This window comes from Haemaphysalis longicornis, unplaced genomic scaffold (assembly GCF_048455015.1).
Source record: "Haemaphysalis longicornis isolate Haplotype H1 unplaced genomic scaffold, Haemaphysalis longicornis Haplotype H1 scaffold_1, whole genome shotgun sequence".
Classification (NCBI taxonomy): domain Eukaryota; kingdom Metazoa; phylum Arthropoda; class Arachnida; order Ixodida; family Ixodidae; genus Haemaphysalis; species Haemaphysalis longicornis.
This window is the reverse complement of record NW_027526203.1, coordinates 311,816,495-311,831,814: the sequence shown is the minus strand read 5'-3', so window position 1 is coordinate 311,831,814 and position 15,320 is coordinate 311,816,495. Positions and strand designations below refer to the sequence as shown.

At 44.6% G+C, this 15,320-nt stretch overlaps 1 protein-coding gene across 1 annotated transcript in view; it reads left to right on the top strand.

Moving 5' to 3' along the window:
* LOC144150028 (CD109 antigen-like) overlaps nt 1-15,320 on the top strand; it is a 167,765-nt gene that overhangs the window by 117,778 nt on the left and 34,667 nt on the right. The window contains exons 15-21 of the mRNA XM_077681819.1: nt 1,036-1,149; nt 1,594-1,714; nt 2,151-2,268; nt 2,373-2,486; nt 2,761-2,877; nt 5,306-5,434; nt 12,998-13,169. Of these exons, the coding sequence (XP_077537945.1) occupies nt 1,036-1,149; nt 1,594-1,714; nt 2,151-2,268; nt 2,373-2,486; nt 2,761-2,877; nt 5,306-5,434; nt 12,998-13,169 (885 nt within the window). The remainder of the gene's footprint in view (nt 1-1,035; nt 1,150-1,593; nt 1,715-2,150; nt 2,269-2,372; nt 2,487-2,760; nt 2,878-5,305; nt 5,435-12,997; nt 13,170-15,320) is intronic.

The following is a 15,320-nucleotide window of genomic DNA, read 5'->3' as shown; positions in this document are numbered from 1 at the left end:
AGGCACACCGTAATTGCAGGTCAGCAAAAGGGTTTAGACCACCTCAGGATCTTTAACATGTAGCAAAATCTCGACACGTGGACGTTTTCACCCGCTGCTGGTGGCGATTAGCATGGCCACTGCTGCTAATGGTCACAGGGCCATTATCAGCGGCCAAGTGAGCCACATTGCCTTATTTAATGGAAGTGACTGAGTTTGTTTTAGTAACGTCATCGCAAGACGTATGGCTTCGCGCCACATGCATTGGTCACACGAAGAGGCGATAAGTAAACCTTAGGCGTTTATCAGGAAGCTCATATGGGTGCAGCTGCAGTGCATCGAGGCATCTCTTTTTTTTTTTAAATTAAACATAGGCCGTGTGAAGTTAATCAAATCTCTGTGGTTTAAACTACCTTAACGCAATTTTCCTTTATTTCTTCATTTTGTTGCGCTTTTATCTCACTCCTCTTTGACACATCATTTGTAGCCCAGTTTTTGATATGTGTTTTTGTAAAACAAATCAAACGTGTGCTTAATTAAAAAAAGCTGGTACTCTCAATTATGATGGGTTTTAAATTAACGGTGCAATGTCAACAAGTGCAACGAGCGCCAACATGTTTATGAATTTATGTTTGGCCTCAAATATCCGAAAGGTCGCCCAGCAGCTTCAGTAGCTTTGCCAGGTCTTCCCGATTATATACTTTGTGTTCGCGGTCTTTGTTATGCCTGAAATGCTGTTTTTAGCTCCTAAAAACGATCTGAAAAGCGATGTCAAAAAAATGTTTCAGGGTTAGCCAATGTATGTTTTGCATATAAAACCATAATTGTTTTAATCATGACTTTTCGTTTATGACACCAGTTAGTTTCGCGAGCAAACAGCATAAGCATTTGGATGAGCCATTCGCAAAAATACACGGGATCCTGAAACATGCCTGCATACTTTCTGGGCAAGACGTACTGCTTTTTCACGCAATGGGCCATAGTCACTGACTTTTGTAAGTAATTAATAATAGCGATGTTGTTCCATGAATGACAAAATGTTATCTGGTTGCGCAGATCTTTGCAATGAAACGGCGGGCTTCCTTCCATGCGTAAATGGCGAATGCTATCCCAAGAGTGGCCGCTGCAATGGCTATAAGGACTGCTATGACGGAACAGATGAGGGGAACTGTGAGTACTGTGCGGCTACTGCTTTCTTGCCGGCTGGGGGAATCTGGTGCCGCCTTTTGAGCTGCCAGTGCTTGATCGCTTCAAATAAATTTTTTTTGTGTAAAATTTTGCTGCATAGCCATCACGGGGCAATGGTAATTAATCGTATTGACTCCTCGGCAGTATATTCAGGTTGTGTGCAACCAAAAAGGAAAGAAAAAGGAAAACTTAAAAGAAGCGCAGCACCATTTATGGTCGTACTGACCTCCAGCAAACCGGGTAAAGCTTCCTGGCATGCTTATTTTGAATGGGACAAAAAGTTGCAAATTTTTGGAATCGCTAACAGCTCAGGTGTCCGAAAACCTAAGCAGGAATCGATTTAGTTGTTTTGTGATGCACTTTCGCACTTTTATAGGCCATTGTTGTAGACTGGTAAGCTGATGCACTTCAATTTGTCGTTTGCAGGTGAACAAGATGACTTGGAAGACAAAGCCCTGTTCGAGTTTTTCCTTTACAGACAAAATCGGTTCAATAACTTCTTCGATGCCACAGGAGGGAATTTCGCCTGGCACCATGCAATTACAGGGTGAGACAGGAGCACGTGTTGTGATGGAAACCGCGATTTATTAAATCAAAACGTCTTGTAAGCACAAGAGAGGAAGGGCAAAGGCAACCAACTGATTACCAAGTCAACAATACTCGCATCAAGCGATGAGTGTTTGTCAGTGTGGGTCGCCAAAGAAGGCAGTTCTTTATTGGAGTTAATGGTTTCGTGATTGATTCTTATGTAGAGGTACTATGTTGAGCCCCCTTAAGTAACTTTTTATAACCCCTGTTCTGAATCTGTAGCTTGGACTACAGCATTCCTGATTTTATTTTAAGTCATTTTGGGCATGTTAACACTTGAAAAGGTGTGTTCTGTGGTGTGTTAGATTTGTTGTTTATTCATGAAGACAAAAATAATAATCAGCGATGCTAGCATAAGGAGCAGCAAAATTTATTTTGACCTTCAATACTTGCAGAAACTTGAAAGACATCTTCCTGCCAAGCTACGTTCCCAAGGGTCCCACGCTCTACATGTTCAACGCAATTGCTGTGAGCAGGCTGCACGGGTTTGCAATTCTCGAGAAGCCCATTTATGTGAGTACATGTGCTTTTCAAGTGCATGTAAAGACTCGCGCAGTTTGTAATGTATACACCTCTTTGGATCTATGGCACAAAACTGCGTTTTATTACCCCTGCAGCACAACAGCTTGCGACCTTTCTACATGACTCATGAAGCACCCACCACAGCCGTCGTAGGGGAGCAGATTGGCATTCGTGTAGTCCTCTTCAATTACCAGAACTACCTGCTTCAGGTGAGCGTTCGCTTCTAAACAAATTGACCTGAACTGAATTACTGCTTGAGAAACTGAGAAAAGTATAATTCGCATGCGAAATCAATCGCTTCAAGTGAAAATATCACTCCCATAAAATCCCCTCCTGTTTAGACTCTGCCTTTGTTTCTTTGCTCTCATGCTATCTCCTGACTGGTATCATACAAAAGTTTTTTTTTTTTTTTTTAACTTGTTTCTTAGTGTCTTGTAATTCTAATAGGAGCTGTTGGACTTCTCGCTTGTTTGCACTCCCCAGGCTGAACTTCGAGTTCTTGGATCTGAGGACTACCGCTTCGTGCAAGTGGGGCCATTGGGCCGAGTGGGCTCCTACAGCCCTGTCACCACCAAAGGCGAAGTTCAGCATGTCGTCTACGTTAGTGCACCCTTTTCTCCGTTCGTTAAAGCCCTCTGATGTTATTTGTGGCACTTGCTACAGCGTGTGGAATAAGATTTGTTAGCTAACAGAACTAGCGTTATGCGGCATGGTTGCAAAGGCGTTACAGTTATGGCCTCCATAGTGAACGAGTGCTGGACCAGGTTAAAGCAGGAGTAAATTGACTGCCTTTGTCTTTGGAAAGTTGTTGATGGTACTTAATTGCAGTTCGATTGTGCGCTGTTCTAGTAACAATCCTGCTGCAAGGTACAGTGGAATCTCGGTCATACGAATCTCAAGGGGCGGCAAAAATATTCGTATCACCCGAAAATTCGTATCATCAGAAAACGAGAAAAAATGGTAATGTGCCGCGCATGCGGCGGCAACATGGCGTCGGCTCTTGCCGTGAAGAGGTGCAGGTAGCTTCAGCGACCGCTTCTAACTTTTTGTTAAAATGCAGCTCAAGATGTAAACTAAATTGCTCATGCGGTAAAAAGGAGCTGACAGTGTTGGAGAAAACTGCACTATAAAATATCCGCGCCAAATATCCGCCGCGGAGGTGGCCCAGCCAGCTGCTGCGCGTGCTTTTAAACTGCCGCCCTAAAGAGCGCGCCTCCCCATTGGCGCAAGTCGGCAGGCTCCTCCCACTGCCGCGCATCATTTTCCGAGCGAGGTAGAATCTGACACAGGGGCGAAATCGTCGACACGGGCGTCAAAAGAACGCGCGCTCATCGCCGACGCGACGCACGCACAAGAACAAGCGTGAACCGCATACGTGCGGGTCGGCGTTGCGCGTGCGTTCTGCGTCGGCGATTTCGCCCCTGCGTCAGATTCTACCTCGCTCGGAAAATGATGCGCGGCAGTGGGAGGAGCCTGCCGACTTGCTCCATTGGGGAGGCGCGCTTTTCACGGCGGCAGTTTGAAAGCGCTCCGGACAGCCCGCTGGCCCCGCCGGAGATGGTTAGGCTTACCACGGTGGCGGATATTTGATCGGCGCTTCCCCTAACCGCGCGGACGATGCTTTGTAGTGTCGTTTTCGCCCACATTATAAGCTCCTTTACTGTACAAGCGACTTCATTTGTTTCATAAGTGGCATCTTAAAGAGCGATCAGAAGCGGTCGGTCGAGCTACCCGCACCACTTCGCGGCTGGTGACGCCGCCATGTTGCCGCCGCGCGCAGCATGCGGGTGGTATTCGCGGCGGCGTCAGCACGCCTGCGGCGTGTTTTCGCGAGCAGAAAACGCTCTATACGGTGCACACTTCAACATAATCGACGCGCAAGTAGCGCAGGCAACACGGCAAGGCGACAACAGGATAGGTAGAGCGCGGGGCATAGACGGAAGCGAGGAATGCGGAGAAGGCAAAATGGCGAGGGTATTCGCGGTCAGAAATGAAGGAACGCTTGATTGCCGCGGTTTATTCAAGAGGTATAAGACAAAAAAAAAAAAAAAAGGAAGCTAGAGGCACCCGAGCTGCAGCCAGCGGAAACGAAAGGTACAGAGAGAAGAGATTGCAGCGGGAGATAAAAGAAGGGAGGGAGAAAACACACCGTCGAGAAGGCGAAACGTTCGGTTCGTTCGTAACAGCACCTCCCCACGAGGAGGATTACCGTCAACGGGGGAGAACGCTTTTGTGCTCGTGCACAACCAAGGCCGCACGGCCGCTCCAACACTCCCGCCTCCCGTCCACGCCGCAGTCGTCTGCTCGCGCGTTCGTATCACCCGCACCGGAGTGATAAATGCGTACGGATCATCCGAATTTTTTTACATTGCACACAATGCATTTTGGCCGGGGAATTTCGAAAATTCGTATCGCAACGAAATTCGTATCAACCGAATTCGTATCACCGAGATTCCACTGTATATGGGTCATTTGTGTACAAAGCATGTCTGCTGTAGTGTAAACACTACAATGAGTTTGCAGCGTGGGCGAGAAAAAAGCGTGGCACTGTACCGAACATCAGGATGTAAAAGCACGCTGTAAATTAATCCCGAAGCATCATGTAGCACCTCCACACCTTGGAGTGCATTACCTAGGGGCCTCTTCTGAGGGTCCTTTCCTGCTCCTGGATATCTTTTCTCAATTTTTCTGCCTTCGCCAAGTGGGGCTGTTGAAAACTGACAGGAACACTGCGGCTGGCCACTGGCTTATGTCAAGAGGTCGAGGAATCGTTTTCATGAGGGTCATGTGCGAGAGGCCTAAGATCAATGCGAATAATGTAGTTGGGAAGGTAAAGTCTTTATTAGGCACATTTTTATTAATGTTATCTTTAATGCTTGTCCAGCGTGCCCTCATTTCGTAATGAACCCTTTGAGTGACAGTAGTGTTAACGAGGCAAAAGTATTTTCACTCTGTTGTCCGGTAGCAAGTGACCCTGGTTTACAAAAGCGCTGTAACAGTCCAAGGGGGTTTTTATCTCTGAATGCAGATCCAGCCCTTCAATCACATCACGATACATGTGCCCATTGTGTCAGTGAAGATCGGCCAAGTGGATGTGAAAATTGTGGCCAAAACTCAAGTTGCCCGTGAGGAGGACACCATCTCCATCGAGTTTCTTGTGAGTACTTTTCCCCTAGTGGACAGCCAAGTACAATGGACTCTCGTTAAAAGACACCACAATGGTGTATACTGCAGCTAAAAAAAGTTAAAATCTTCTGACTTTACTACTTACTAAAAGTGACAAACATCCATACACGTCAATTTTTAAAGACAACCTGAGTGATGCTATCTAAAATAAAATTAACAAAAAATTCAATTTTGCAATTCAATTTTGGGTCCAGTTTGTTGAACACTTTAGGTGCACGGAATTTATGGCCATTCTTGCCTTAACAAAAGTTCTGTAAAAAAAAAAATATATATATATATATACACATACATACACAGAAAGACAGGTCGGCAGTCTACAACGCCAAAGGAGGCATAGGTTAGGCTCTTTTTTTTTTTTTACTACGGTAATGAAGTTAACATTTTTTTAAATATACAGAAGAAAGAAAGAAAGAAAAACACGCGCCCAGAGTGGGGACCGAACCCACGCCTTTCGATTAGATCTCGAATGCCTTACCAATTCGGCTATCTGGGCGACTGTGTTCTCCTTCACTTTCTGGGCTATTTATATTAACTAGAAGTGTATCTGACGCTTGAGGGTGGTAGCCAGCGCCACTCTGACTGCACGGGGAGAAGGGGACCTTCTTTTTAACCCCCGGAGCGTGACTTGAACCACCCTCAAGCGTCAGATACGCTTCTAGTTAATATAAATAGCCCAGAAAGTGAAGGAAAACACAGTCGCCCAGATAGCCGAATTGGTAAGGCATTCGAGATCTAATCGAAAGGCGTGGGTTCAGTCCCCACTCTGGGCGCGTGTTTTTCTTTCTTTCTTTCTTCTGTATATTTAAAAAAATGTTAACTTCATTACCGTAGTAAAAAAAAAAGAGCCTAACCCCCTATGCCTCCTTTGGCGTTGTAGACTGCCGACCTGTCTTTCTGTATTTCCTCAACGAGCCCCTCATTTCCTTACTACATTATTTTGCGAAAGCCTAGCGAGGGTCTCGGTTCTGGCAGCCTTGATGCCTAGGTAGCATAAGAGGGCTTCCCGCCAGTTACCCGCTCATGACAGGCTGTAGACGTTCAAGTCACGCCCCGGGGGTTAAAAAGAAGGTCCCCTTCTCCCCATGTAGTCAGAGTGGCGCTGGCTACCACCCTCAAGCGTCAGATACACTTCTAGTTAATATAAATAGCCCAGAAAGTGAAGGAGAACACAGTCGCCCAGATAGCCGAATTGGTAAGACATTCGAGATCTAATCGAAAGGCGTGGGTTCGGTCCCCACTCTGGGCGCGTGTTTTTCTTTCTTTCTTTCTTCTGTATATTTAAAAAAATGTTAACTTCATTATCATAGTAAAAAAAAAAAAAGAGCCTAACCACACCCCTATGCCTCCTTTGGCGTTGTAGACTGCCGACCTGTCTTTCTGTATTTCCTCAGCGAGCCCCTCATTTCCTTACCATATATATATATATATATATATATATATATATATATATATATATATATATATATATGGAAAAGAAAACAAAGAAACCATGATCATGCTTGCCAAAACTGGGAGGTACTGGGTTTGTTGAGCTCAAGATGAGTGGTTTCATATATTCTTAATTTTATTTTCATTGGTTCCTACTCCGGAGGTGTTATTGAGGTGTGATTGCCAGATGCTTCGGAAGGCGTGACGGGCATTCCTAAAGTCTTGGAAAATTCCTCACGAGGACACTGTATTGAATTCAAGACATCTCACAGCCACTTGCCACGATGGCTCAGTGGCTATAAGGCGTTGTGCTACTGAGGCCAAGGACGTGGCTTCGATCCCAGCTCTCATTGCAACATTCAGACTGACATGGTTCAAACGGCACTTGAGCACTGCTGTGCTTTAACTAAAAGAAGCAGCAGACACTTCAAACCAGCTCAGTCCGTAGTAAGTGTCAATCCGAATCCACCACTACCCATCGTTCCCATCGTGGTGGACGATGATAGGAGCGGTTTTATCACTAGGTAATATTACATGAAACTCAGTGTGATTGTGGACTTCATCTAAAGTTTTTGTTTAATCTTTACAATAGACTTGTTAAAGTTTGACAGCAATGCGAGTACTGTTTTGGCATGTGTGCGTTGTACATCTGGTGGTATTATATGCAGCGAGAGGGTATTTGTGGGGCGAGAATACCAATTTACTAGATCAGGGGTTGGCAACCTGCAGCCCGCGGGGTACATGCGGCCCCCGGCACGACGTCAGAACCCCCCTGCCCTTGTCATTTCCTATCTAGCAGGAGGCTGACATGGCAATTTTAACCTCAAATGGGTTAGACAGGTACAAAGGAAGATCGCTTCCGGTTGACGTTGCCCCCCATCATCACACGTAGCCAGATAATGTCTTCACTTACTTTCTTTGCACCAATCCAAAAAAAAAAAAAAGAAGCCCCCCCCCCCCCCCCACCTCTGCCCCGATTTGCCATCGTGCCCTTGCCATGTCAGCTTCATGCAACTCAGCCCTCCACCTCGAAAGATTGCCGACCCCTGTACTAGATAATTGATTTTTGTAACTGGCTTTAGGGTTCATATCAATACTGGGAAATAAAGTGCAGCTAATTAATAAAACTAATCTTTTTTTTTTTTTTTTTCAAAACCTTGAACACGGCTTGTAGGTAATTGCCGAGATGTGCATCCCATCAAATATAGTCGTGTACTGTATCGGGCTCATATTACAACGCTCATATTATAACGCATAATATATTCTGGCCCATATTATAATGCCGAGCTCCAAAGGTACCTGTGCTAAAACGCCATGTATTTGTCGACAAACTTTTTCTCAAACCATTAACCATTTTCAGGTAGTTCAACAAGTGGGCCAGCCTTGATTATTCATTCCCTCCACTGTTAACATGTGCCCTAGAACCTAAAAAGAACTTCCCTATATCACTGTTGCCACAATACGCTTAATACCCGCGCCACACGTACACAAAAAATGGCATTAAGTGCTGAAGGCCTTAAGATGCCAAATGACATTAACTGGCCGGGCCGTGCTACACGCGAAACCGCAAAGGCATTAAATGTGTTGGGTATGATGGTGAGCATGACCAAAAAGAGAAATTCACTCATATTTTAGAAGTCTTTAACGTAGAGAAAAACATCTTACAAGGGTTGAAATGTTTTTTTTTTTTTTGTGTGAAAGAAAATGTTATGAGAAACAGTGTTTTCTTAAAAATGGTGTGAGCCATTTCTAAAAGTGGCTTCATCAGCTGCCATCGCCTGCCAGTGGAAGCCAAATCCAAAAAATTTAGCACGATGAGTGACACGATGTTTTGTTTTTTGCCGCTGTTTTAGTGAACTTCGTCTTCTCCAAAACTTCGGCACCAAGGGTGCGCAAGGAATTGCCTTATTTCAAAGTTCAGCTACGTTTCCGCGTCAAGACTCTGGTGCTGAGAGTTTCGTTGGTTTCATTTGGTGCTCATCGCGTTTGAGGGTAGGCAGATTTAAAGGGACAGACAACCGATTTTCGTCGAGTATATATTCTCTATCCCAAATGAAAGGGCATCACTTAAAGCACCTTGACGAGAAACGATTTTGCTGATAACGCCCTAGAACTTTTTAAATCGAATTTTTTGATCTACGAGCCGTATGTGTCCCTCCCAAAAATAATGCTGGAAACCATGACATAGAGTAGCTCAGCAACATACTTTTGTCTATATGCGAAATAAAAAACGATATTTAAAAACTTGTTCCCTGCTAAAAAAGTTTGAATCGCAGGCTTTCCTGTTCCTTCATGTGTTTTTTTAATGCAACGGTCTATTTTGCACGAATGCGCCATTTGTTGGGATAGACGATAGGTAGAATCTGGCTTCACGTTGTGGAGGCAGGAAGTTCGATTCTCCCCGGGCGCGACGTTTCTTTTTTTTTTTTTAAGCTGCCGTTGGCGTATTTGGAAACTGAAATCAAATATTTTGGCAGAACAAACGCCCCTGACTCAGGCAGAATCGTCAAAGCTCCTTCGCTGGATCTGTTTACTGAACGCTGCCGTTGATTCTGGGCATGGAGGCTCAGTTAGCCACACTGAGAGGCATGCTGAGAGGCACCCAGCGACGGCGGGCGGCGTGTCTTTAAAAATTTCAGAATAATGTTTAGAAATACATACGCAATTTAACCTCGTACGAATACTTGTGTTAAAAGGTTTTCAATACGTAAATAAACGTTTCAGCAGTTACAGTAGCTGCTAGGTTTGCAGGTCACGTGACAGGGACACATATTGTAGTGTCAAGTTTCGACACTACGAACCGCCACCCTTCCGATTTCAGGAAGTTTGCTGCCAAATTAAAATTATTTCCGCCAGTTTGTTTAGAAATTGCTTGTGGTTATCGGGCTATATAAAACGCTGGCTTTCGTATGAGCTAGAGACCATACACGCGACAAAAATCGGTTGTCTGTCCCTTTAAGGTGTTCATGAAGGTAAATGAGTTGTGCGGAACTCCTTAAACCCAAATGACATTAGAGCGAATGGCATTAGATTTTTGCATGTAGCAGCGAATTAATGGCATTAAAAGTTAAGGCATTAAGCACTTAATGTCATTTTTCATGTACGTGTGGCACGGGTATAACAGTTGCTGTGCTGAGAAGGAATTCTGACAGGTACTAAAAAACGTTACAGGCACTGTGACAGTGTGCAATGCAAAACTCAGGGTGTCTACCAACCTGGAAAACAGGGAAAACCTGGAATTGTCAGGGAATCCGGACACATCTGGAAAAGTCAGGGAATTGTCAGGAAATTCTCCAAAAACATGGCTCGGTCATGGAAACTGAGACGGTTAATTACTTCTATCTCCCAACTGACTGCCAACTGCTGGCACAGCCCTATGCGCGAGCTAGACGATGCTACAAATTCTCTGTATGGTCTAAAGGACCTATTGTCCGTAGTGCTAACAGAAGATGGAAGAATGAATTGAACAGGAAGTGAGGACATGGAGGTGCTAGTCAAGATTCAGAGCAGCAATCATAGGATGGTTAGGTGTATAATAAGGCGGAATCTCAAAAAAGAAAGAGGGTACACTAGCGGAACGTAGCAAACCCACCATGGAGTCGGGTAGAACCAGGATGCACTTTCGCGCTTTTAATTGATGAGAACAAAGACAGTGTTGACACGTTAAATAACAATGTAACAACAGCAGTTACGAACCCTGGAGTAGCTGTGGGAGAAGCAGCATGCAGGAAACAAACTGGAAAACTAACACCGAAAACAAAGGAACTTATTTCCAAATGTAAGAACATGAAATTGTGAGTACAGTGGATCAAATTGAATTAGCAGGGCTGCTGTCGAAATTAGCAGATGTAAAACAAACAACATTGGTGCATACAGCATGGTAGTGATCGAGGAAGCACTGGAAATAGGAGGAAGCTTAAAGGAGCCATGAAGAGAAAATGCAAGTTGGTTTTATTCGAAAGATTTCGTGTTTTATAGTGCCCCCAGCGCTTGTCCGGATACAAACGGTGCTTTATTCACTGAGAAATTAAACAATTTAGGTTAAAATTTTGATTTTCCCGCTCAATTGTGCGTTTTCGTGGTCCCAAGTGACATCACTGAAACCGACCGCTCTGCAGCCTAGAGTACCTTCATACACGCATCCGCCGTACAGGGTAGAGACACGTATACGCTGGCGCCGCCATTTTTGGTTGCTCGCTCGCCGCCGAAGCAAGTCATTGTGTCAAAACCGCGCTAAAATTATCGCCGCAACGCGGTTTACTGAAGAAATTTGAATCATATTGTCTGTTTCGCGTTGAGCCCGTTGGCCCAATTGCGGCGGCACGGGACCGTTCAAAGGTTGTCTCCACCCTGTACAGCGGTGTTGGTTTGTTCCCGCGTTTCTTTACGTTCCGTAACCTAGATGGCGCCACCATACCGTGGCAAGCGTTTGGTTTGTTTTTGCCCGCATTTAAACCTGGCTTGTTTTTGTTCTGGGAGAAAATATTCGTTCCCTGAAACAGTGCTCGCTCGACAAATGGGGTCACGTAAGACACCGTTGCTTGCGTCAATCGGCCAGTGTCGTCTGAGACAACCCCAAGCCCCGTAGTGCTGTGCAGCTAAACCAAGCATGCTGTGCGCAGTACGAACAGCAGAACGCATCAGTACTTCTATGTTTACATGTGCTTTCGTAACTTCCACTGTTTGTCCCATCATCCTTATTGCTTTGTAAAGAATGTGCCCTAAATTTAAGCGGAAATCGCTCGTTCGTCTAGTTTGTAAGTTCTACCTAATTTGCGTCTGCTTCTGCCAACCTCCGCCAATCGCAGAGCTTAGCTCATGTGACGACATAGGTTCTGTTGCGGGAAATGAGCTGGTGGGTCGCATGACCATTCCCGTTTTTCCTAATTATGTAGCTTATTTGAGCGAAGTTTACGTTAAAAGTGGTGTCAGTATGATTCTAACGAGACAATCTTTTGAATGAACCAAACTTGTGTTTTCTCTTCATGGCTCCTTTAAGAGCAACTAAGAGGAAGCTAGCTATCAGAAAAGTCAGTGTACACACTGAAAGATAAGCAGGGTTAACATTACACACAACATTTACGAGATAATAAAAGTAGCGGAATGATTCTACACCAGGCCATATTCATGTGACGTTACACCAGGGGAAACAACTAAGAGTACAGGCTTAGCTCACAAAGTCCCACTAATAACCAAAGACGAAGTTGAAAAGGCTCTCAAGAGCATGAAAAGAGGAAAAGCTGCAGCTGACAACGACATAACCATTTGCCTTTTAGAAGAGGGAGAAGATGTCGTTGTGGAAAAGCTTGCTAAACTAATCTCAGAATGCTTAAGGACTCTAGATTGCCCATAGCGTGGAAAAACGCCAACATAGTTCTGATTCACAAAAAGGGGGACACCAAAGAGTGAAAAGTGTTCCATTTGTTAAATTGCACATCAGTTGTACCTTTTTAATACTGTATTTTCTGCTAAAGGATCCTTACGAGCAACGGATTGTAATCAAGTATAGTGTGTTCTACAGTTAATGAAAGTGCCCTGTCCTTTTTCTTACCACTGGATGACTCGCTATCTGTATTTAGAGTGTTTGTTGAGCAGGCATATCAGTCAGGGATTACGCTTAGAATTGTCAGGGAAAACCTGGAGAAGTCAGGGAATTTTAAAATGTAGAATTGGTAGACACCATGAAAACTTTGTGCTCGTATTGTGGTATGTCACAGCACAGGCCACATTTTTTTAGTCGGATCATACGCTGTGTTCTTATTGCTCCTGGTTTGCTTGTCTAGTCGCAATAATTGGTCATTCAGTTCTGTTGCAATGGAGCAGTTCTGTGGGACTGTTTAACAGTGCATAAAAGGTAATTGATAGATTTCCTTTATTATTACCTTGTGAGCACGTTCTCGGTTGCATATAATGTATTTGCCCTCTTAAAAAGTCTTATGTAAGGTTAAAAGCAGTAATGTGTGAGTATGTTTGGTGCAGCATGCATGTGCTACCCTTGAGAACACTGGGAGCACCTGGTCCGAGCTTCGACTGGGTACTGTATACAGAGAACGGAAGTGGGCATTGGCACTGTGCAACAGAGTTTTTCCCTTCTGATAAAATGCAGCCGGACGGAGTTCCCCTGCGGGTACACACATCACTGCTCATGGACCTGCGCGCTCAGGCATACAACATTAAGTTCCTTGACCTGAACGTCACGGAAGACCCCATCATCCCGTTTGAGAGCCAGTACCGACGTTATCTTTTTGGATCGCCCGCCGCACACGTCTCGGTCATAGGTATGTCTGTCTACTCAAAGTCATATTGTACGTGCTTTCAAAAGTGTCCGCTTTCGAATTGGCCGTGGTGTGACACAGGGTGGAACTTAGAACGAAAAATGCCCACGTTGCTCTTGACGAATTAAAGAAAAATGCCCTTGCACAATTATGTCAGTATATACATACGCAGTCCTCGTTACAGGTGGTTTAAGGTATAATTAAAAAATGTAGCTTCCTCTGGACGGTTTTGAACCATGAACCTCCTGTTGTCACATGAGTACACTATCCACTGTGCCACAGAAGCGGGACGTTGTCTGTAGTTAAAAAGTTGGAGGTCGCAGCAGCGTGTCGTGCATTGCTGTGGACGCCAAGGTTGCTAGGGTGCATTGCACGCTGGGGGATGAACGCGTAATTTGAAATCTTTCGATTATTCGGATGGGTCGCTGCTGTTAAACACAGTTGTTACTAGGCGATGTCTGTGCAACTCACTTTGTTAAGGACGTCGCAGTTGCTAGGATGCACTGCATGCCGTGGGGTGTGCGCGCCATTCACTTGGATGGAATGTCATTTGATTGAGGTTCATCACCAAGTGATTAAGCTATGTGCTGTGGCACAGAAGTTGGCAGTCTCCCTTCGTGACACCGACAGATGGTCAACCCCTCCTCCATAGGTGTGCACAAAGGGGAAGAAAAAAGAATGAACATAAGTGGCACTGACAAATGATAGATCAAGAAACAGTGGCGAAGAGAAAGAGAAAAAACGGCGGAGAAAATGCGCAGTAAGAATAGCAGGGGTACTACATATTTTATTGGTCTAATGACAGCCCAGTAACCTCAGTCATCGAAGATTTACGTGAAGCAGAGCCAAGCTGTGTAGAATCCTAGTAAAACATGTGAAACAACAACTGAACTCTGGCATTTAACGTTTTAGCCACAGTTGCCCAGCAGCAGGCAATTTGCACTTAATTTTTGCACGTTGATTGCAGTAGTGCCCTAAGTTCATTCCAGATGTCTGTTACATGTAAAATCCAGCATTACTTGTATTGCATAGCTGCTGCAGTGCTTAGCGCACTCCTAAACTAGGTATATTGCCACCAGCTACATACCGAACGGCTCTTTTAACACTGGCACCCCTAGAAATTAAAAAACGCGGCAACGCTATGTGCTACATGATTCTCGCATTGCTTGGGGTGCATCACTTAACGAGGTACTCATAGGTAGTACGACTGAAGCATAAGGAGAGCTTGTACAGATAATGTTTAACTGGTAGTATGATCTGCATGCAAAGTCATTTAAAACTCACCACAGGAAGGGGCTGGCTACATACCAGCAAGAAAATACTTGTTGGACTATAATTTAGGTGGAAGTCACTTTAACAGTTCCAGTGGGCGAATGCTGTAAAACGGCGGCTGTCGTTTCAAAGTGGTGCGGTATGGGCATGCAAAATGCATGTTTTCCTTGGTTTGGGAGTCCTGTGGGTGGGCAGGAAACTGTTGAAATCACACATCGCATGCCCCTGAGAGAGGCGAGCCTGTCCACAGGACTCCCAAACCAAGGAAAACATGCATTTTGCACACCCATACCGCACCATTTTGAAACGACAGCCGCTGTTTTAGAAAATTGAGCCACTGAGAAGATAAACTTGTTGTTATATTTGTTACTCTTTTTACTACGCAAGATCTAACTGCCGTAAAAACCCGCCGTAATTCTTCAGCGGCCAACAGCCGCAGAGGCTGTACATCTAACGAAGGCAAAATATAGAAAGACCCATGTGAATGTGAACATATTTTCGGCAAATGTGAAGGTGTGAAGACAAGTTGCATAAATGGGTAAATTACAGCACCAAGAATGCAGATAAATTACTCGTGGCGACAGTGCTTGTTTATAATGCAGAAAATGCAACAGCATGGAAATGGGTGTCGTCGCTACGTACATTTTTCCAAATAAACTTAAACGCATGTGGCAGTATTTGTCTAACATGTTTTTCAAACCATACGAGCTTTTAAACATTAGCTTTTAAATATTGCCAAAGTGGCTGACTATACTACCTTGGGGGACAATGTTGGTGTCAGCTTCAATTTCGGGCAAATGTTTAATGTACTAGTGCTAACATTTATGTGGAATGGATGTGATAGGTGTCTTTTCTTACAACATTACTTACAGCTGGTGTGTG